Source organism: Podarcis erhardii (genome assembly GCF_964252035.2).
Source record: "Podarcis erhardii genome assembly, chromosome: 4".
Taxonomy (NCBI): domain Eukaryota; kingdom Metazoa; phylum Chordata; class Lepidosauria; order Squamata; family Lacertidae; genus Podarcis; species Podarcis erhardii.
In genome coordinates this window covers 11,662,558-11,686,161 of record NC_138508.1, presented here as the reverse complement: position 1 = coordinate 11,686,161, position 23,604 = coordinate 11,662,558, and the positions used below count along the sequence as shown (strand labels likewise).

General features: G+C 47.2%; 1 protein-coding gene and 1 long non-coding RNA gene across 11 annotated transcripts in view; one reads left to right on the top strand and one right to left on the bottom strand.

Annotated features, from left to right (window-relative positions):
- TENM4 (teneurin transmembrane protein 4) overlaps window positions 1–23,604 on the top strand; it is a 659,336-nt gene that overhangs the window by 349,191 nt on the left and 286,541 nt on the right. For 8 of the 10 annotated variants that reach the window (XM_081859991.1, XM_081859996.1, XM_081859997.1 and 5 more), the window contains one exon: window positions 11,680–11,889. The exons of the other annotated variants lie outside the window; for them this stretch is intronic. In XM_081859991.1, the coding sequence (XP_081716117.1) occupies window positions 11,680–11,889 (210 nt within the window). The remainder of the gene's footprint in view (window positions 1–11,679; window positions 11,890–23,604) is intronic. 10 annotated transcript variants of the gene reach the window in all.
- LOC309341426 lies at window positions 18,694–19,301 on the bottom strand. The gene is made up of 3 exons (XR_014156328.1): window positions 19,203–19,301; window positions 18,919–19,080; window positions 18,694–18,770 (listed from the first exon to the last, which is right to left on the bottom strand). It is a non-coding gene; the product is annotated as an uncharacterized lncRNA (long non-coding RNA).

Genomic DNA, 23,604 nt, shown 5'->3' with positions numbered 1-23,604 from the left:
AACAGAATTCTACAGGGTGTGTTGCTAGTGTGCGAAAACAGGCAAGATTCAAGGGTTTCCCAAGCATGCATGTCTACATGGTGGAGACTTCAGGCGCCATCCTGGCGCCCGGGCATCTTCACTTGGTCGCAAGTGGCCAAAACCCAGGTGCAAAATGCGCCTGGCAAATTTCAAACACTAGTCCAGTCCAGCCCCCTGCAATGTAATTCAGTTTATCTGCTTTGTGTATCTGCCTCCTCTCCCTCCCGTGGCCTGATTGGAGCTCTTGAGACAATTTGACAGGTTTCTTCACAAGCTATGCAAAAGTGAGAGTCCATTGCAAGTACTCAGGGGCGTCTTACCCATAGAGGCTAGTGACGCAGGGCGCCAAGTTCTGGAGGGCACCAGGGAAGAGGCGGAGGCTGGACACAACGCCTCCCGGCATCAGCTCGCTGCCCTTGCCCGCCTCCGCCATGCCATGATGAAGCAGCGCCGGGCCCGGAGCCTCCGTCTGCTGTGGCCACCGCAGCACAAAGTGGTCAGCTGAGCCGGGAGGCGCCACATCCAGCCTCCGCCTCTTCCCCGCTGGAGGAACTGCCCTCCAGCTGCTGCCTGCCTCCTCCAGCTCCACCAGCAGTGCCATCCTCCCTAAAAAACTCTGGGAACGGGGTGGGGGGGTGGGGTGCCGGAGGGAGCTTTGCACCACAGCGCGGAAGATGCTTAAGACAGCCCTGCAAGTACTCACAACAATCTGTGCAAAGGAGGCGTCATTTGTTTGTTTTCCTACCTGCAGAGAAAAAGACTAGTCTTAGTCAGAAGCCTGCTTTGAGCACTTATTCTGCGAAGCATAGATGCGAAATTGCTTGCTTCTGGTATAGTGTGACAGCTACTTTGAATCTCATCACTGTACAGTGGTACCTCTGGTTACGAACTTAATTCGTTCCGGAGGTCCGTTCTTAACCTGAAACTATTCTTAACCTGAGGTACCAATTTAGCTAATGGGACCTCCTGCTGCAGCCACGCGATTTCTGTTCTCATCCTGAGGTAAAGTTCTTAACCCGAGGTACTACTTCCGGGTTAGCGGAGTCTGTAACCTGAAGCGTTTGTAACCTGAAGTGTTTGTAACCCGAGGTACCACTGTAATTAATTTACTATGTTAGCTTTTCCTAGTAACTCTGGTCCCAGATGTTTGGGCTGCATCTCATCGGGTTATGGGGTCCACCCAGACTAGCATCCTGCCCACTCTAAATTTGTTTTCTTTCTGCTGCCGCTGCCAAAACCAAAACCAGTGGGGTCTCTGAAGACTTGAAAAATTTGCCCAGAGGCTGGATTGAGCCCCCGCGTCACCCCTGCCCTAGACCCTCCCATCTGGGGGACACAGGGAGGGAAGAACCCCAGGATCACAGATAATGCTTTTCAAATCATACACTTCCCTCTTTTTGTAAATAGCAGCTCTAGAGGGATACAAATTGCTTTTCTCACCCTCTCCCCGAACGCAGCATGGAGCTCCACAGCTCTGAAACTTTGGCAAAGTTAGTGTGTGTGTTTCTAACTCTGCCTCTGTTTAAATTGTAAAGGAGGCCAGCTGCAGCCCCTCAGACTTAGGCAGCCCTCCGCCGCCACCCCCCACCACACATTTCTGCAATCCATTCAACACATTTCAACAAGTAAGGGGTTCTCAGTTCCCAGGTGTGATTTTTTTGCTAGAATACCTATTTTTTAAAAAAGAAAAAGAAAACACCAAACATGGCTCATCTTACCTTTGTGCGTATTTTAGAATCTCACCTTGCTCCTTTCCTTCACACTTTGGGGATTTCATTCAGTTTGAAATAGTGTGGAAGAAACGGCTTTAACTAACTTTATTTCTTTGGTTAAACTATGCGCCTACTTGTAAAAGTAAAAGGTAAAGGACCCCTGGATGGTTAAATCCTGTCAAAGGCAACTATGGGTTTGCGGCACTCATCTCGCTTTCAGGCCAAGGGAGCCGGTTTGTCCACAACCAGCTTTCCAGCTCATGTGGCCAGCAGGACTAACCGCTACTGGTGCATGGAGGACCGTGACGAGTGCCAGAGTGCACGGAAACACTGTTTACCTTCCTGCCATAGTGGTACCTATTTATCTACTTGCACTGGCATGCTTTCGAACTGTTAGGTTGGCAGGAGCTGGGACAGAGCAATGGGGGCTCACTCTGTTGCAGGGATCCAAAACGCCGACATTCTGATCAGCAAGCCCAAGAGGCCCATTGGTTTAGATCACAGCACCTATGCGCCTACTTGTGCAAGCAGAGCAATATATTTCCCCCATTGCTTTTGCACGCTCTTTCAGACATAGATCCAGACAAGTGAGCTGGGTAACGCTCAGATTTGCTGTGTGGGAAAGGCGAGCGGGGACCACGCAACACAGAGACATGTTTACGACTCTTTCATGTACAGGACTCATTTCCTACATGGGTATGCTGTATAATCCCATGCACAGTTTTTCATGTGCTAAGCATATGCACCTTCAGCAATCCCCATTTAAGGTGTACATCAGTCGTAGCCCAGCATTCCATTCTCACAGCGGGCAGTCAGATGTGCATGGCATCGCCAGCCAAGGTTTTAAAGCTGTCTGTGCGACAACGAATGCTAAAAGTGAACTGTGAATTGTGATGAACAAACATTTGTCCGTACAAATCTATATCCCTTCTCCTTATTTAAAAATAACAACAACAACAACCAGGTGGGCAATATAAAACATTATTTTAAAAATACAATAAAATATCAGAATAGGAAGTACAATAGTACACAGTCAGATTTTCTGATGCTTGCCTCTTCCTGTCTCTGTAACCTACTGGCAAAACTTTGTATGCTAGCACAGTGGCCTGAGCTATAAACAGCGCATCAGTGCTGTTGCACTCTAATTCCCATCATCCCTGATGTTTGGCCATGCTGCCTGGGACCAATAGGAGTTGGGAGTCTATAAGCCCATTTCATGGGATGCGGGTGGCACTGTGGGTTCAACCACAGAGCCTAGGACTTGCCGATCAGAAGGTCGGAGGTTCGAATCCGCGCGACGGGGTGAGTTCCCATTGCTCGGTCCCTGCTCCTGCCAACCTAGCAGTTCAAAAGCACCTCAAAGTGCAAGTAGATGAATAGGTACCGCTCCGGCGAGAAGGTAAATGGCATTTCCGTGCTCTGCTCTGGTTCGCCAGAAGCGGCTTAGTCATGCTGGCCGCAGGACCCGTAAGCTGTACGCCGGCTCCCTCGGCCAATAAAGCGAGATGAGCGCCACAACCCCAGAGTCGGCCACGACTGGACCTAATGGTCAGGGGTCCTTTTACCTTCACGCCCATTTCATATGCACCACTGACTGAGCTATCTCAGCTGGAATGTGGCTCTCGGGCTGGAGAAAAGGTCCTCCGTGCTTGATGAAGATGCTAAACATCATGCGTGGTATTTTGAGAAGCAAATGATTTCTCTCTGCACTGCTTGTAACTTTACGCATTTCTACACGGAAAGAATGCATCTTGTTTACCCCTAAGCTGAGTCCCTTTCAGCAAAGTGCATCTTAGCAACTGCTTTCATTTACCATTTCCAGGTGTGTGTTTCTCTCTCTCTCTCTCTCTCTCTCTCTCTCTCTCTCTCTCACGCCTTTCAGCCTCAGATATTTTTACACATCCTCTGAAGGCTTCTTGGAACAAGGTGTCAAAGGGTTGGCATGCAGTTGTCAGCAGGTTATTTGTTCCGCTTGGGGGGAGGGGTGTCCTTGAAAGTGGGAGGGAGACAAGAGAGGGAGAGAAGAGGGGAGAGGGTGGAAGGAATGAAAGAGGGGGAGGAAGGGAATACCAGAATTGGGCAGACCAAGGCCCAAAACTGTATGGGATGAGGAGGGAGTAAAGTGGTACCTCGGGTTACATACGCTTCAGGTTACAGACTCCGCTAACCCAGAAATAGTACCTCAGGTTAAGAACTTTGCTTCAGGATGTGAACAGAAATCGTGCTCCAGCTAAAGTGGTGCTTCAGGTTAAGAACAGTTTCAGGTTAAGAACGGACCTCCAGAACGAATTAAGAACTTAACCCGAGGTGCCAATGTAGTTGTAAATTCTGGGGTGCATGTTGTTCATGGCTATGCCCTTTCTATACCAAGGTTTCCCAAACTTAGCTCTCCAGCTCTTGTTGGACTACAACTCCCATTCGCAGAACCAGTGGTCAGAGATAATGGGAATTGTAGTCCAAAATCAGTGGGTGACCCAAGTCTGATAAACCTTGTTCTATACAGTAAAAATGACTACTGTGGACATTATAGCTTCAATACTAAGCTAGTTTTTTGCTCCCCACAACTCTGCTTAGAATCCAGCCTGGTGGGAAGCATGGGAAAAGCTTTTGGACCCATTGTCCATCTAACTTAGTATTGTCTACACCAACTGGCAGCTTCCCAGGGTTTTAGGCAGGGGAAACTCCCTGCCCTACCTAGCAATGCTAGGGGTTGAACCAAGACTTTCTGCACGCAAAACAAATCCCCCACCACTGTGCTACACTTCCTCTCCCAATGAAGAGTTCTGTTGGATCCTAAAGCTTGCTCATGCTTGGTGACATTTTGGCTGCTCACAATAAAAGGACCTGAGCATCTTAAAACAAGGAGTTCAGCCCTTAGCCATGCATACTAATGAAACCTCCCTCTGCCTCTGCTTAGTTTGTTTGGTGGATTTCCCTCCGGGAAGGAAAAAAAGCTCATTTATTGCCCTGTGCAGAAGATTGGCATATACCCTTCCGGGAGATGGCATCATTGTCCCTGCTGTGAAAAATGTTGCTGCCCTTTGTCCCTGCATCTACTGCACAGATGTCTGGTAGCCATTTTTCCATCCCCTTGCTCTGCTTCATTGACTGCTGCTTGCAGATGCAATATAATGTCGAGTCTGACCAAGGGCCTTTGAATCTGAAAGGCAGCAAGAAATTGTCTATACCCTCCTAATTTTCATTGCGTGAGACCAGTGGATCCATTAGGCCAAGTTGGCAGCAGCAGTCAGCCAGGCTGGGAATTAGCTGAGGATTCCAGGAGCACGGAAGGGCCCCTTTTCCAGCCTTAAAGGTAAAGGGACCCCTGACCGTTAGGTCCAGTCGCAAATGACTCTGGGGTTGTGGCGCTCATCTTGCCTTATTGGCTGAGGGAGCCGGCGTACAGCTTCCGGGTCATGTGGCCAGCATGACTAAGCCACTTCTGGCGAACCAGAGCAGCGCATGGAGACGCCGTTTACCTTCCCGCCGGAGTGGGACCTATTTATCTACTTGCACTTTGACATGCTTTTGAACTACTAGGTTGGCAGGAGCTGGGACAGAGTAACGGGAGCTCACCCCGTCGCGGGGATTCGAACTGCTGACCTTCTGCTCGGCAAGCCCTAGGCTCTGTGGTTTAGACCACAGCGCCACCCGCGTCTAGCCTTACCCAGCTGGTATTGCCATTCATTGTCCTTCCTGCCAAGTCTCCATAGGCTTCTGAATGGCAAACTCTGCTTCTGTTTCCCTGGAACAGCCTAGCAGGCCAAAGTTGGCCCATGGGCAGGTCGTTCCTGACCCCTGATGTCATGGACTGGCTGGACTCAGAGGAGTGGTGGGAGGAACCAGTGGGGAAACCCCCAAGGGAAGAAGGCTCAGAGCCCAGGGATTGGTGGTGGGACAACGATGAATGGTCAGAGGGAGAAGGGGGAGAAACCTGGGAAGAGGAGGTGGTGTCGGAAGCTGAAGGGGTAACAGGGTTTAGTGAGAAGGGAGAGTCCGTGCCAGAGAGGCAGCAGGGTGGGAGGAGGAGGTCAAGAGGCAGAGATGAATCAGGCTGGTGAAGAAGCCAATGTGTCTCCCCCTCCTGCTGCGACACGCTTCCCTGCTCCCTAGTCCCCACAGGACCAGGAGAGGTATGAAGTATGAGGAGCAGAGGGAGACATGGGCGCAGTCTCAGATTGCTTGGGAAGGACCTGAGGGAGGAGGAGACTTAGGCTGCTTTGGGAATTCTGGGACCTTCGGCCTCCACAACTGCCTCATAGGGTCAAAGAAGAGTTGCTGTGCTCATTAGGCCGGGCACCCCTGAGCAGACCCCCTATTTCTTCCAATAAAGAGTTCTCTTCACTTACTCAGTGTGATTTATTGCTGGCTCGCTCCTGACACCTGAGATAGAAAATGATTCTTTGTATATAGGAGACGTGGCTAATCTAGGGGGAAATGGGGCCATATGACATGCATCTGAGGCTTAATTCCATAGGCTGACCTGAACCAGCCCAGTAGTTAACAGCAGGAATCTATTTACAGTATTTGGGATGCAAATAGAATTTTGGAGTGGGCTGGGGCCACTGTGAGTTTCTGGGGCTCCAGAAAACCTTATTCAGGCAGTGGGGAGATTAGGAACCCTGCATTCTGACCAGTGCGGACAGGTACGTCTGTAAGTGGGAGAACAGACCATGGGTAAGGTTACATCGCTGGGATGTGGGTGGTGCTGTGGGTTCAACCACAGAGCCTAGGACTTGCCGATCAGAAGGTCGGCAGTTCGAATCCCCGCCATGGGGTGAGCTCCCATTGCTCGGTCCCAGCTCCTGCCAACCTAGCAGTTCGAAAGCACGCCAGTGCAAGTAGATAAATAGGTACCGCTCTGGCGGGAAGGCAAACGGCGTTTCTGTGTGCTGCTCTGGTTCGCCAGAAGCGGCTTGGTCCTGCTGACCACATGACCCGGAAGCTGTACGCCGGCTCCCTCGGCCAATAAAGCGAGATGAGCGCCGCAACCCCAGAGTCGGTCACGACTGGACCTAATGGTCAGGGGTCCCTTTACCTTTACCTAAGGTTACATCGTCGCCAGTGGTAAGCAAAGCAGCAGAACGACATTGGTGGCATTTGGCTTTGTCAGCATTGTGTGGATGTGATATATATGTGGCCACGGGGCGAGGCCAAATCTCTCTCTCTCTTGTACAGATGGAGTTATAGTTGCACTTTGGTCTTCGGGGGACGGGGGTCTGAATTACACGCAGCACCTTTTAACATGGGAGGGCTTGGGGCTTCATTCATCTGCTTGATCCAAAACTTCGGGGCCTCACAGATGGGGCCGCAGCACAAGCTGTGATCAAAACCCTACTGACAAAGAGAGAGAAGGGGGTGGGGTGGGGAGCAATGTGCAATTTCGACAACGTACAAGGCAAGCTCGACATAAACCAGGGAGGGGATTTCACGCCAGCCCCCCTGCCTTCGTGACATGGTCCAGCGACCAAATGCGAGGAAGGGAGGAAGCGAGGGAGGAGAAATGGGCTTTTAGTTCTCTGAACCTTAGCAAATCTTTTTTTCTGGGTGGGTGCGGGGGAGGCAATGCTGAACAGATAAAACCCTTTGCCGGTTCCTCGCCCCACCCCACCCCACCCCCCGCCCTGACCCTCCCCGCATGCCTTTTGGAAAGAGATACTGTGCAGTCGCCGTATGGTTTTGGTTACGCCAGCCCGTAACTTTTATACAACATGTTAGAAAGTATTATAAAGTTTTATTTTTGTTGTTTTTGCAGAGTCTGGCACAAATTTCTCGGGGCGATTTGTTTTCTTTGCAGTTAACGGAAAGTGCGCGGTCGCTCCCCGGGATTACGCTACTTTCTGCCTCCCGTTCCCAGGGCGTTTGTAAAATAATAATAATAATAAAAGGGCAGTTTTAGTGATGTTCCCGGGAATTTTGGGAAGGCCTTCTTGGAGTGGTGCTGTGCTCAGAACTTGGCTGCTGTGACACATATGGCTCTCCTTCCTGTAGGCATCTCTGGTTTGTTGCCGTGGGAACAGGTTGCTGGCCCAGTGATCTCTGGTCTCTCCTGCGGTGGTTGTTGGTTGTTCTCTGATGAAAATAGGGACATTAATAATAATAATAAGAAGAAGAATAATGATGATGATGATGATAAAAAATGCCCCAGCCACTCTGGCTGGCCTACAACATATAGAAAAACATAATAAAACATTAACCTTTAAAAAAACAACCTTCCCTACACAGTGCAGCATTCAGATGTCTTCTAAAGGTTGTAGAGTTACTTATCCCCTTGGCTCAGGGGGTCACATAACTCCATACACTTCTCTAATGAAAATAGGGGTGTCCTAAGAGAAAGCGGTGCTGGAGGAGACTCTTGAGAGTCCCACGGACTGCAAGAAGATCAAACCAATCCATTCTGAAGGAAATCTGCCCTGAGTGCTCACTGGAAGGAAAGATCCAGAAGCTGAGGCTCCAATACTTTGGCCACCTCATGAGAAGAGAAGAATCCCTGGGAAAGATCCTGATGTTGGGTAAACGGTGTGTGCGTGAACTGCCCTGGTTCGCCAGAAGCGGCTCAGTCATGCTGGCCACATGACCCGGAAGCTGTATGCTGGCTCCCTCGGCCAATAAAGAGAGATGAGCGCCGCCACCCCAGAGTCGGCCACAACTGGACCTAATGGTCAGGGGTCCCTTTACCTTTTTACTATCAATTGCAAGTGGGACGTGGGTAGCGCTGTGGGTTAAACCACAGAGCCTAGGGCTTGCTGATCGTAAGGTCAGCAGTTTGAATCCCTGTGATGGGGTGAGCTCCCGTTGCTTGGTCCCTGCTCCTGCCAACGTAGCAGTTCGAAAGCACATCAAAGTGCAATTGGATAAATAGGTACCACTCTGGCGGGAAGGTAAACGGTGTTTCCGTGCGCTGCTCTGGTTCGCCAGAAGCGGCTTAGTCATGCTGGCCACATGACCCGGAAGCTGTACGCCAGCTCCCTTGGCCAATAAAGTGAGATGAACACCGCAACCCCAGAGTCGGCCACGAATGGACCTAATGGTCAGGGGTCCCTTTACCTTTACCTATGAATTGCAACAACAGGAACCTTTTTTATCTTTAAACTAAGCCAAACTGCAGCCTAGAACTGGAAGGATGGATTTCATGCAGATATGCACCCACTCTTTACATGTCAAAAGGTTGGAAACAGTTCAAAATTCGCTATGGGGTGTGCAGTGAAGTGTGCAATTATGGACTGTTGGGTGCCTGTGACAACCTGACTAAAACAGGTGCATGGTGTTTGGGGCAGGTTTTGCAGCCAAATTGCCATGTTCTGTTGAGGCTAGTTTTGGGGTTTCCAAGATCCCAGGATGGCCACAGATCATCACAGGGCACCCACGCTAACCCACCCAAACATGTGTACACACACAGGGTGTAGATTTCCTGCATTACAGGGGGTTGGTCTAGATGACCCTTGGGATCCCTTCAACTCTTATGACTCTATGATTCCTGTAAAGTCTACAAGACCCTCAGATGTAATTTGCTGCGCAAATCCTGCCTTTCAGGCAGCAGCGAGATATGAATGGAGGGAAACTCCCCCAAAAGGACACACTTTAAAAATAAATAAATAGTAATAATAACAATGGCCAATAGGGAGAATTACTCCCTGCTCCAGAAGATTAAGCTGTTTCCCATTTATTTGTTTATTTAAAAATCAAACTTTTACATTAGCATCAAACTCTTTAATAACAAACAAACCATTACTGGTAAAGAACATGCTATATATGCACTGTATACACAAACCAAAACAAAATAGGAGCATCTAGCTTTCAGTGATGATAAATTATGATAATAAGTATAAAGTTTTAAAAGGTGGGAAACAAAGGCAAAATTTTCAGATTAGAATATAATAGGAAAATCCAGTTACTAAGAGAAATAATAATCTCACCTTCTCCTAAACTTTTTCAAAAGAAAAATGTTATAACTAACCTGGCCCTCTCCCTCTTCATCTATGTTCCGCTGGCATTTAAAGAATTTCCTTTTAAAAAACAAACCTTTGATTATCCTGCTGATTACTTTTATAAATGGTTAGCCCTGGTTCTGAGAGCTTCATTTTTTTAATGCTGCATTTTAGCCTGCAAGCGGCGATGATCCAGTTGTTTTAAGAAATGAGTTACTGTGATTTTTGTGTGTGTGATTTTACTTTGTTGGATACTTTCAACCTCAGAGAATTAGAAGGATGGGTTGTGTGCTCATCTCTATTGAGGATTTGTTCGTGGAGAAGTCATATGACAGTGATTTGAATGTGGGGTGTTTATGCACCTTCCTGTTAATTATTACACCATCCTACCTTTTTCAGTACATTTCCCCCATCAGTTTCCAAATACATTTTTTTTTTCAAAATAAAAAAAAAACTGGCTTTATTGTGCCCGGGAGACAAGAGTGCTTTAATCCAGTTTAAGTGCAATAAAACCTATTATCCCATTTTGTGCTTGAGCCCCTCCTGCAAAAAAAAACTCACAGGAAACCTTCTCTGCCAGAGGCACCCAGTTGGGTGGCAAATTTTATATTTTCTGGATCCAGCATGGCGGCTGCGTGTGTAAATGAAGCCGTGGCGGACAGAGTTATGTGTCGGCCACACCTGTATGCTACGGAAATAACAAAGATTTGTTGAGCTCCCTTTCTTTCCAATCCTCTGCCGTGTATCGCAGAAACATTGGGAGCTGCCATACACTGAGCCAGGGATGCGGGTGGCGCTGTGGGTTAAACCACAGAGCCTAGGACTTGCTGACCGGAAGGTTCCCGGTTCGAATCCCTGCGACGGGGTGAGCTCCTGTTGCTCTGTCCCTGCTCCTGCCAACCTAGCAGTTCGAAAGCACATCAAAGTGCAAGTAGATAAATAGGTACCGTTCCGGCGGGAAGGTAAATGGTGTTTCCGTGCGCTGCTCTGGTTCGCCAGAAGCGGCTTAGTCATGCTGGCCACATGACCCAGAAGCTGTCTGCAGACAAACGCCGGCTCCCTCGGCCAGTAAAGCAAGATGAGCTCCGCAACCCCAGAGTCGGCCACGACTGGACCTAATGGTCAGGGGTCCCTTTACCTTTATACACTGAGCCAGAGAATTGGTCCATTTGGCTGAGCATCACTGGCACAGCTCGGCAATATCTCAGGCAGGCAGGATTCCCAGTGCTATAGCTGGACGTTTGGGGGGGCGGGGTTTGAACCTAGGACCTCCCCCCCCCCCCCCGCATGGAAAGCAGATGCTCTACCTGTTGAGCTGCAGCTCTTTCTAGCTGTGCCACTGGGGCAAGCCCCTTCCTTCCTTCACTTCTGGCAAGGAGAAGGACCCCCTCATCAAATGATACCCAACGAAGCATCTCTCCACCCCTAGCGTTCCGCACTCCAAAGCACCCTCTCTCTTGATGACTTTTGCTCCTTATCTGTTACGGCTCAGTTTCATCATGCAATCGCCTGCTGGTGCAACTTCCGTCTCCTCCTCGGAGGACACGATCACTGGGCTTAGAAATCGCAGCGATGCATGATTAAATCCAGCCTCAATACTCTTGGATTCCCTCTCCAGCTGGCTGCTTAAAATGACAAGAACCTTTCTCCCCACCCCCAAAGTCATATACAACAGGAAACTCAAGAGCCTTCTAACTGAATGCCTTGTGCATCTCTGTGCATTTATTCAGAGGTCATCTCCACCAGTGGATTGGATGGGATCTTCTCCTTCGCAAGGGGGCAGCCCAAATTGTGCTCAGTATACAGTATTTGCAAATGGTGATTCCTCGCATAGTCTTTGCTAAGAAGTTATCTGAGTCTCTGTGCATTTTTTTTGTGTTTTTGTTTGATGTATCTTTGTCGTCCCGTCCCCCTCCCTTGTTGTCCTGGTGTTTTCCTTCCTTCTTCTGTTTTCCTTTTTTGGGTTGCAATTTTCAGTTATTTATTTTCTGTCTGTGTTTGTGTTTTGTGTTTAACAGGTCCTCCCTTGCATTGTTCATCTGCTTCATCAACCCCTATTGAGCAAACCCCCTCCCCTCCCCCCTCCCCGCCAGCCAATGAGAGCCAGAGGAGGTTGCTAGGCAATGGGGTGGCCCAGCCAACTCAGGACTCTGACTCTGAAGAAGAGTTTGTCCCCAATTCATTCTTAGTTAAAAGTGGCTCTGGGAATCTCTCCCTCCCTTCTATTGGTGAGTTCATTCTATCTACCTACTTAACTGTGTTACTGCTTTAAATATATACAGTGTATATATATGTATGTATTTGTTGGTTATTTTGTATTTGAAATGTTTTGAAACTCCTTTTAGCAAGATGCATTGCCAAGTGTGCATTACAATTGGGAACAATCTGCTTCTTTTGTTGCATCTTGCTGTTCGAAGTTTTGCAAATGGATTTTTTGTGTGTGTTTTTTGCAGGGGAGGAGGGTTGCGTGGGCGGTCTTGCTTTGCATTGCAGCTCAACTCTGCAACTCTTGCTGATTTCGGACACCCCCCCCCCCCAATCTCCCCATGGCTGAATGGTTAGGGGGTGGTTGGGCCTGGCCTGATCTCAAGCTGCGTTTTTAGAGCTGCAGAAAGAATGTGTGGGTTGAAGTAAATTCCACACGGCATGCATCTGATGGAGATTTTGCAGTCAGGGTGGCAAAAACATTTGTCCTGCGTTACAGATTTCCCTGACTTAACGTTCAGCCCACCTCTCTCCCGGCAGTCTTCTCTGCAAGATTATTTGGGTCGCTTGTGTGTTTAAATATAACGAAATGGACCATTCTGTTAAATCTCCTGCATTCTGTTTTGAATTTTGCTAAGGGTTTTGCCAGCAGAGGTGCTGGTAGGAGATGTTCCTTTATAATTACGTGTTGTTCTTTTTTCCCCTGCTGAATTTTGGAGTCTCTGTTTCTGAATGAAAAATTAAAATAATACAGTATATCAGTACTGTGATAGTCAAAGAAACATTGGATCTTTTCACAACTTCAAGCAAATCCTGAGGTTTTGTTCCAGGGAAATGTGTCAACCGCATTTGTGTTTGTCCATGTGCTGTTTATTTTTGTGACCCATTTTAGAAAATCAAATGATATTTATGCTTTTCAGAAATACTGGTGGTGGTGTTTTTCTCCTCCCCAGTCCGATTGGGTCCTTACAGGTCAGGAGAGTGTGTCTTTTGACTTCAGAAACTGCAGGAGCCTTTTTAAAAAGGGGTGTGTGTGTTGTTTTTGCAGCTTCTGGCTGAGACAGCTGCAAGGAGTACCTTGTGAATTTGGAGGCTGTAAAAATAGCCACTTGTTCTACACGTGTTGTGTTTTTTTGCAAAAAGTGAGTTGTTTGCATTATTACTTTGAGTAAAATGGATTGGGTTGGGGAGAGGGAAAAAGAAATTCTTGGAGTTTGCAGGTTATATTAAGGTTATATTAGTCACAGCCAGCTTGGTTTTACACTTGGTTCCCAATCCCAAATGCTCCATCTTTCATTCCAAATCTGTTATTCTGGTTTCATCCACCTTTGCGCACCTGGTACCTGAATCTGTGCTATGTTTCAGTGTACAGAGAATTCTGAAGTTCTACAGAATTATTTTTTAATATGATTGGTGCAGTAGTCCCAAAGTGGACAGGGCCAAATCTATGAAATGAGTATTCACTTAATTAATACCTCGGCTGTGTTCCCGCCTCCAGTCAATGCAATTAAGAGCCTCTGCAAATACGTATGTCAACAGCTTTGTTTTAGGGCGTGGTTATTGGTACATTTGCCAACTCTTGAAATTAAAAAGTTTCTGGGCAGAGCGGGAGGAAACATCTAAGTTGCACAGCTATTACATGTGCTTACAAGTCCCCAGCCACCAAGCGATAGCATCATAGCAGGTCTCCGCAGATCACGGCACAATCTAAGCTAGACAACTGCGCCATAAAAGCAAGAAGAGGACTTCATGTGTGCGGAGCAGGTAACTCAAGGAAGCGAGTCAAGCCAGGTTCTATGCTGATCAAATGGCAGCATTGATTACTGCAGTACACTTTGTGTGGGGCTACCCTGGGGCCTGGTGCGGATGTTCCAGCTTGTGCAAAATGCCAGTGGCTAGGCAGGTTATATAGGGACGCGGGCGGCGCTGTGGGTTAAACTACAGAGCCTAGGACTTGCTGATCAGAAGGTCGGCTGTTCGAATCCCCGCGACGGGGTGAGCTCCCGTTGCTTGGTCCCTGCTCCTGCCAACCTAGCAGTTCGAAAGCACATCATGTTGCAAGTAGATAAATAGGTAGCGTTCCGGTGGAAAGGTAAACGGCGTTTCCGTGCGCTGCTCTAGTTCACCAGAAGCGGCTTAGTCATGCTGGCTACATGACCCGGAAGCTGTACGCCGGCTCCCTTGGCCAATAAAGCGAGATGAGTGCCGCAACCCCAGAGTCGGTCACGACTGGACCTAGTGGTCAGGGGTCCCTTTACCTTTACTTTTAGGCAGTTTATGGGGGACAGGCTATTGCCAGCATTTAACTCCAGTTCTCAGAAGTCTGCACTGGCTGCTCGTTTTTTAATGCTCACGGTTCTTGCATTAGGTTACAATGCCCTTAACAATTTGAGTCCAGGATATCTCCTTTATATCCCTGCCCAATTGCTGAAGTCTTTGGGGAGTCAATGTTTATGGCCCACCGTGGCTCAGATGCACCACTTGGACCCACCAGGAGTTGTTAGTTTAGTATTGGGGTCCCTGTTATATGGAACTACCTTCCAATTGAGGTCAGAGAGCCCCCCGAAAAACTTCCGTTATTTCAACCGGCCTTATCGTTTTAACCAATTGCATATTATTATTTTTTGTCTTGTATCTTTGCAAATGGCTTAGAACCAGTGATTTTTTTTTTCTTAAAAAATGTTTAGGGGTACTCTCATTTTGACTCAAGAAAATCACCAGGAAAGGAAATGAATTTGCCATCAGACTGACAAAATATTTAGGGGTATGCGTACTCCTGATTCCCCCCCCCGAAAAAAAGCACTGCTTAGAGCAGCGGTTCCCAATTACAGTGGTACCTCGGGTTAAGTACTTAATTTGTTCCGGAGGTCCGTTCTTAACCTGAAAGTGTTATTAACCTGAAGCACCACTTTAGCTAATGGGGCCTCCTGCTGCCACCGCGCTGCCGGAGCACAATTTCTGTTCTCATCCTGAAGCAAAGTTCTTAACCCGAGGTACTATTTCTGGGTTAGTGGAGTCTGTAACCTGAAGCGTATGTAACCTGAAGAGTATGTAACCCGAGGTACCACTGTAGCTAAGTACTGCACACCCCCTGTTTTTAAAATGCCAAGCCATGGACTTTCCTTTTGAAATTTTTGATACCTCAATGGTAGTTTTTGTTATGTGAATGGTTTCATTTTGCACCTGGCTTTTGACCGCTTATGACCAAGAGAAGATGCCTGGGTGCCAAGATGGCACCAGACCTCTTCATGATTTGGGGGTCATTGGATCTGGATATGACACACACACACACACACACACACACACACACACACACACCATCCTTTGGAATTCTATCAGCTATATTTTATCTGCACAATCGGAATGGATTTCTGGAACACAAATTGCTTGTTCTGTGCAGCCTGAGCAGGAGCAGTCAGCCTTAAGAAAAGGAGGTTGGAATAGGCCAATATATTGTGGACTGTCTTTGGATCAAATGACTTTTCTTCTTCAAGTTCTCAAAAGCTCTTGCCCCAGCTCAAGTTTGTCACCTGAAGGAGCCAGAGAATCAATCACAGTCAGTCCATCCTTTGAAAAATAAGACTTGAGAGCCATCTAATAATTAATAGTTAATAATAAATAACTGTTAATTGTTGAATTATTATTTGCTGGTGTTTCATTTTACTGTTTACTATTATATTCTAATGGATTATTGAATATTGCTTTATTTGATATAAGTTGTTTGTTTTTCAGTTATTGTGTCTTTTTGTATAAGATCAGGGGGCTGTTACAAGTGTGATCCTTGATACTATTTTCTTGCTTTTGCAGTTTGTAAATCTCCTTGTGCATAGAAAGGCGGTATACGAATTCAAAGTAAAATGGAATCAAGTTAAAAAACTTGGGCTCTCCCTGGCCCAACACCCCTCTTTCCTAAGACCCAAGACAGTTAACAGAATCACATTTAATGTGATTATAAATAATCAAGGGAGATTATTTTCAGGGAGTGGAGGACAAAACCTTAAGAAAACACAAGGAGCCGCAACAGCAGTAGCTCCAGGAAAATGGAGAAAATAAGCAGTACAATTTTTTTTAAAAAAAAAGTGGCCCAAAAGTTTATTTAAAAATAAATTAATCTTAGAAGCCTTCCACATGTACAATTTCCATATATGCAGTGTGTGTTTATGTGTGTTAAGGGGAGCATTGGGTTGTGTGGCCCCCCTCCCCCCAAAACCACACATAACAATTTTATCAGGTGATCAGCTGACATTTGCATCCAGTTCTGCAGTTTCCAAGTGCTTTTAACCATCCTTTTGTCAGAGAAAGGCACTGGTTCTCTCTCTCCCTGATTCTCCTTACCCTGGGAGACACCTAAATAAGATTCTGATCAAGGGTGAGACCTAAACACACAAAGGAAAAAAACAAAAGGAAGTTAGGGGTTTTTTGAGACTTAAAGGTTAGGTTACTGATGCCTCAGACTCCAATCCACAAAGCATCAGCCCCATTGACTAAGTGGCTAGCTCAGCCTTCCACAGTTGCAAAAAGGAAATGGGTTTGCTCTCCCCAGATTTGCATCCTCAAGTCAATGAGCTCTAAGTAGGCAGATGGTCCTTGACAAAGAGGTGGCGAATTCCTCAAGGACTAGCCCTATCTGATAACCAGCATTGAAAGTGGCTTTCCCTGATGGAGTCTTCTGATATTTATGCGCACCCCAGTCCTAAACATTTGCATTAAAATAAAGGAAATTGACAAACCTAGACAGCATCTTAAAAAGCAGAGACATCACCTTGCCAACAAAGGTCCATATAGTTCAAGCCATGGTTTTCCCAGTAGTGATGTATGGAAGTGAGAGCTGGACCCTAAAGAAGGCTGATTGCCGAAGAATGGATGCTTTTGAATTATGGTGCTGGAGGAGACTCTTGAGAGTCCCATGGACTGCAAGAAGACCAAACCTCTCCATTCTGAAGGAAATCAGCCCTGAGTGCTCACTGGAAGGACAGATCCTGAAGCTGAGGCTCCAATACTTTGGCCACCTCATGAGAAGAGAAGACTCCCTGGAAAAGACCCTGATGTTGGGAAAGATGGAGGGCACAAGGAGATGGGGATGACAGAGAACGAGATGGTTGGACAATGTTCTCAAAGCTACGAACATGAGTTTGACCAAGCTGCAGGAGGCAGTGGAAGACAGGAGTGCCTGGCGTGCTCTGGTCCATGGGGTCATGAAGAGTCGGACACGACTAAATGACTAAACAAAAACAACAGAAATTGATGAAGCAAATGTTGGCATCACCATGCTGTGCCTGATCATTTTTCACCTTTTGCTCTGCCAATTTTGCCTTCCCAGCTTTGTGCAAATAAGCCAATTGTCCTCTCTGTCCCTTTGGTGGACTGTGAAGGCTTGTACATTGATACGACAGTGTGGTGTAGTGTTTAGAGTGTTGGACTAGAACCTGGGGGACATGGGTTTGAATCCCCACTCAGCAATGGAGTTCAGTGGGTTACCTTGGGCCAGTTGCTCTCTCTCAGCCTAATCTACCTCACAGGGTTGTTATAGAATCGTAGAAGAAGATAATAAACTGTTTTTATACGTGACAACAGCAGCAAGAGTACTATTGTCACAGAAATGGAAACAAGAAGAATTACCGACGAAAGAAGAATGGCGGACAAAATTAATGGACTATGCTGAATTGGATAAGATGACAGGAAGGATCCGAAACCGGCGGGATCAGAGATTCTCAGAGGACTGGAGTAAATTTGTGAACTACTTGAAAAGCAACTTAAACCAGCAGATTATGCTAGTTGGACTACAATAAATTTTGTAAAGAGGATTGTGCGAAATATTGCTGAGAAAATTTGTGAATAGGATTATTAGTTAAGGATTATTAAAAGCAATAGTGAAATTAATGAAATGCAGATTAAGTGATAAAGATTGGAAAATCTTCAGATGTAGTTGATGGTAGTCCAAAATATTGTATAAGATAAGAATATACTGTATTTTTTGCCCTATAGGACGCACTTTTCCCCCTCCAAAAATGAAGGGGAAATGTGTGTGCCTCCTATGGGGTGAATGCAGGCTTTCGCTGAAGCCTGGAGAGCGAGAGGGGTCAGTGTGCACCGACCCCTCTCGCTCTCCAGGCTTCAGGAAGCTCTCCGCAAGCCTTGGGAGCCTGCGGGAGTTCCCGTCAGGCTCCCTAGGCTTGCGGATAGCAGCCTGCATCTGGAAGCTTGGGGCGTGCTGCACAGCGCACCCCGGGCTTCGGTTCCCTGACCTGGTTTGGAGGCTGGCGGTGGGAAGAAGCGCGCTTCTCCCCACCGCCAGCCCCACAAGCTCGGGGGACAGCGGGGAGGCGGAACGCCGCCATCCCACTGTCCCCCGACCTGGTTTGGAGGCTGGCGGCGGGGGGGAAGCCCGCTTCTCCCTGCCGCCAGCCCCACAAGCTTGGGGGACAGCGGGGAGGCACAGCACGCCATCCCGCTGTTCCCCGACCTGGTTTGGGCTTCAGGCAGATATCCGCAAGCCGTGGGAGCCCGGCTGGAAGTCGCGCCAGTCTCCCAAGGCTTGCGGAGAGCTGCCTGTTCTGGGGGCTGGGGTCGGGGGAAGCTCCGACCTGGGGGGGAAATTTTTTTTTTCTTTATTCCCCCTCCAAAAAACTAGGTGTGTCCTATGGGCCGGTGCGCCCTATGGGGCAAAAATACAGTATGTTATATGATTTTTGGAAATTATATGTAAAACCTAATAAAATTTTATATATATATATATCGTAGAAGAGTTGGAAGGGATCTTGAGGGTCATCTAGTCCAACCCCCTGCAATGCAGGAATCTCAGCTGAAGCATCCATGACAGATGGCCGTCCAACCTCTGTTTAAAAACTTCCCAGGAAGGAGAGTCCGCAACCTCTTGAGCGAGACCCGTTCCACTGTCAAATAGCTCTTCCTGTCAGAAACTTCTGTTTCAGTGTATCTGAAGAAGTGTGCATGCACACGAAAGCTCATACCAAGAACTAACTTAGTTGGTCTTTAAGGTGCTACTGGAAGGAATTTGTTTTGTTTTGACTATGGCAGACCAACACGGCTACCTATCTGTGTCAGAAACTGTTAGCTTTAAGAAAAGTTATCCTAAATTGATTTTATCCACCCTTCCACCTGATGAACAAGCAAGCAGGCACATTAAAAGGAAGCTGCAGTTCTCTCAAGAAACAGAATTTAAGGAGAGGAAGAATTGGGAATTATTCTCATAGCTCAGATATCGATAAGAGGAGCAAAGTGGTACCCAGACAGTACAAATAGTTATCTTCCTGAGCTGTTTCCCTTCCCCTCCCAGTTTCAAGTTTGGGGGTGGGGGCGTTTTAACATCACGAACAGTAATAATCAAAAGTTGGATGGTATAAATTTTCAGCATCTACCAGCTTGCCACACCGCTTTAGTCCATCAACAAAAATAAAAGCATGTTATGAGTATAAATTGGAGAAGGGGAGAGGTTGATCTCTTTGGAGAAAAGGTGGGATATGAATGTAATACGGTGGTACCTCGGGTTAAGAACTTAATTTGTTCTGGAGGTCTGTTCTTAACCTGAAACTGTTCTCAACCTGAAGCACCACTTTAGCTAATGGGGCCGCCTGCTCTCGCCGCACTGCTGGAGCACAATTTCTGTTCTCATCCTGAAGCAAAATTCTTAACCCGAGGTACTATTTCTGGGTTAGCGGAGTCTGTAACCTGAAGCGTCTGTAACCTGAAGCATCTGTAACCTGAGGTACTACTGTACAGTGTTGTTGCTTCCATTAGGAAAACAGCCCACAACTCATCCATTTGCCTCCCCCGGCATTTGCCAGTACAGTAAGTTCCCAGCAATGTGGCTGACCTTTGGCCCCTTGCTCTGTTGGGCATCTTTTCATTTGTTTGCTCTTGTTTGTTCCCTGCAGCTTGCAAGGCGAGATTGTGAATGTGGAAAGAAAGAGCCTGATAATAAAGGGAAGGACCCTGCAAAAAGAGCTTAGGTCTGCACTTGGGCAAAAAAAATGAGAGGCACAAATACAAGATGGGTGACACCTGGCTTGAGAGCAGTACATATGAAAAGGATCTAGGAGTCTTGGTTGACCACAAACTTGACATGAGCCAACAGTGTGACGCGGCAGCTAAAAAAGCCAATGCAATTCTGGGCTGCATCAATAGGAGTATAGCATCTAGATCAAGGGAAGTAATAGTGCCACTGTATTCTGCTCTGGTCAGACCTCACCTGGAGTACTGTGTCCAGTTCTGGGCACCACAGTTCAAGAAGGACACTGACAAACTGGAACGTGTCCAGAGGAGGGCAACCAAAATGGTCAAAGGCCTGGAAACGATGCCTTATGAGGAACGGCTAAGGGAGCTGGGCATGTTTAGCTTGGAGAAGAGGAGGTTAAGGGGTGATATGATAGCCATGTTCAAATATATAAAAGGATGTCACATAGAGGAGGGAGAAAGGTTGTTTTCTGCTGCTCCAGAGAAGCGGACACGGAGCAATGGTTCCAAACTACAAGAAAGAAGATTCCACCTAAACATTAGGAAGAACTTCCTGACAGTAAGAGCTGTTCGACAGTGGAATTTGCTGCCAAGGAGTGTGGTGGAGTCTCCTTCTTTGGAGGTCTTTAAGCAGAGGCTTGACAACCATATGTCAGGAGTGCTCTGATGGTGTTTCCTGCTTGGCAGGGTGTTGGACTCGATGGCCCTTGTGGTCTCTTCCAACTCTATGATTCTATGATTCTACTAGCAGAGTTGGCTCAGTCCTGGGTTCAGATTTCACCTCAGAAATCATCATGCAAAGGGGGCCTTAGGCAGGCAACCTTAAAGGTAAAGGTAAAGGGACCCCTGACCATTAGGTCCAGTCATGACCGACTCTGGGGTTGCAGCGCTCATCTCGCTTTATTGGCCGAGGGAGCCGGCATGCAGCCTCCGGGTCATGTGGCCAGCATGACTAAGCCGCTTCTGGCGAACCAGAGCAGCGCACAGAAACGCTGTTTACCTTCCCGCCGGAGTGGTACCTATTTATCTACTTGCACTTTGACGTGCTTTCGAACTGCTAGGTTGGCAGGAGCAGGGACCAAGCAACGGAAGCTCACCCCATTGCGGGGATTCGAACCACCAACCTTCTGATCAGCAAGTCCTAGGCTCTGTGGTTTAACCCACAGCGCCACCTTTCTTGCAAATATAATTATGGCCTACCATACAAGGCTGGTACAAGGATTGTTAAAGTATCTTCAATAATATTAGCATTTTTTTATTTTAAAAGAAAAATGGGAAAAAAGAGGTTGTGGATTTCACATTCTCAATAATCCTTTTTGTATGGGAGACTGGAGCTGTGTACTTGCCATGCATTTAAAACACACAGCTTTCCAAAAAGAACATCGGGAATTATAGGTTGTCCCTCACAGAGCTACAATTCCCAGAACCCAGGGTTTCTGTCATAGAACCATAGAATTGTAGCATTGGAAGGGACCAAGGAATCTTTTGGCCAAACGTGGTGCTTGAACCCACAACCCTGAGGTTACATGCTCAGAAACTAAAGCTTTTGGTGAGGGAAACCTGAGAGATGCTGTGTACTTTTGAATAGCCAAGGTGCTGCTGTCTGCAGTCTACACCTCCCATGGGCCCTGACCATTGAGCATGCTGGTTGCGGCTAACGTGAGGTGATGTCAAGGGCTGCACATTGACTCGCATGTTCAGATTTATTACAAAACAGACATGAGGTTTTCGCGCTCATCCTAACATTGGATTTATCCAATGCCTTTATTGTGAAAGTTTCTGTCCAGCATTTCTATAAAATATTTAAAGTGGCTTAGCATCTCAGAAGGTCGGCGGTTCGAATCCCTGTGACGGGGTGAGCTCCCGTTGCTCGGTCCCTGCTCCTGCCAACCTAGCAGTTCGAAAGCACGTCAAAGTGCAAGTAGATAAATAGGTACCACTCCAGCGGGAAGGTAAATGGCGTTTCCATGCGCTGCTCTGGTTCGGCAGAAGCGGCTTAGTCATGCTGGCCACATGACATGGAAAAACTGTCTGCGGACAAATGCCAGCTCCCTGGGCCTGTAAAGAAAAGATGAGCGCCGCAACCCCAGAGTCGTTTGCGGCTGGACTTAACTGTCAGGGGTCCTTTACCTTTTACCTTTTAGCATCTTAAAATGAAACAATGCTCGGTATTAAAAAAAAAAATGCAACACTTACATAATCTAATAAAATAAATTAAAAGGCTTAGAAGAGTAGAGGCGGTGTAGAATCAATTTAAGAACAATAATCCAGGAAAAGCTTGCTGAAATTATTGTTCATTACATATTTTTTTTACATGCCATTTACAGTTGCCGTTGTGCAGCAGGTTGAAACATATCCTTCGGTCATATTCCTCTCTTAGGTTTATTCCGCAGTCTAGCGAACTCGGGGCAGACTTTATAATTCCCTACCCATCTTTTGCGTCGCAACCACAGCCCTGTGAGGTAGGTCAGCCTCACAGACAGGGACTGCTTCAAGAGCACCCAGTGAGTTTCAGGACTGGTAGATTTGAACCTGGCATTCTCTGGTTCTAGGTTGACACTCCAACCCAGGGGTCAGCAAACTTTTTCAGCAGGGGTCCGGTCCACTGTCCCTCAGACCTTGTGGGGGGCCGGACTGTATTGGGGGGGGTGAATGAATTCCTATGCTCCACAAATAACCCAGAGATGCATTTTAAATAAAAGCACACATTCTACTCATGTAAAAACACCAGGCAGGCCCCAAAAATAACCCAGAGATGCATTTTAAACAAAAGGACACATTCTACTCATGTAAAAACACGCTGGTTCCCGGACCGTCCACAGGCCGGATTTAGAAGGCGATTGGGCCGCATCTGGCCTCCACGCCTTAGTTTGCCTACCCATGCTCTAACCACTATACCACACTGCCTCTCAATATTATCCCTACCTGCAGATTTCAGTGGGGACCAAAGCCTTCTGCTTGCAAGGCAGACGCTCTAACCACTGAACTACGACACTTGCCCATAAGATAGTGGCATCCTTAATGTGTTTATGGCTGTGGGGAGGTTTCCTTCATTTCAGGGTTTTGGACTAGATGACCCTTGGCAGTCCCTCCCAACTTTACAGTACTATAATTCTATGTCTAAGCAAGATCTATACACGGCTTGATTGCTAGTGGGGAGCTCTTGCGGTTTGCAAGAGATAAAACGATGAAACCATCACTAAAAAATAAAAATTGCAGCTGTACAGTGGTACCTCGGGTTACATACGCTTCAGGTTACATACGCTTCAGGTTACAGACTCCCCTAACACAGAAATAGTGCTTCAGGTTAAGAACTTTGCTTCAGGATGAGAACAGAAATCGTGCTCCGGCGGCGCAGCAGCAGCTGGAGGCCCCATTAGCTAAAGTGGTGCTTCAGGTTAAGAACGGACCTCCGGAACGAATGAAGTACTTAACCTGAGGTACCACTGTATTGCAAAATGCACAGAAGGTTGAAACCGCAAGAAATCCAATGAAAACTCCTGCAAGCTTTCTAACAGCTTTGCTATTGGATAATTCCAACATGTATTTGGGTCTGGGATTTTGAGACACCTGGAAACTCTTTATTTGCTTCCTGTCCCACCTTGAGGGCGTCGCTTGGCGTAAATCGAGGTGGTCCATGCATTCGTTTCTGATGTGCTGAAAGCCTGGGACTTAGGATCCTGGCATCGTCGAGGTGTCCTTCTGATGTCAGCCCCCTAAGCATGTCAAGGTGTGCACGACTCCTCGGTCCTCACTGGATGGCT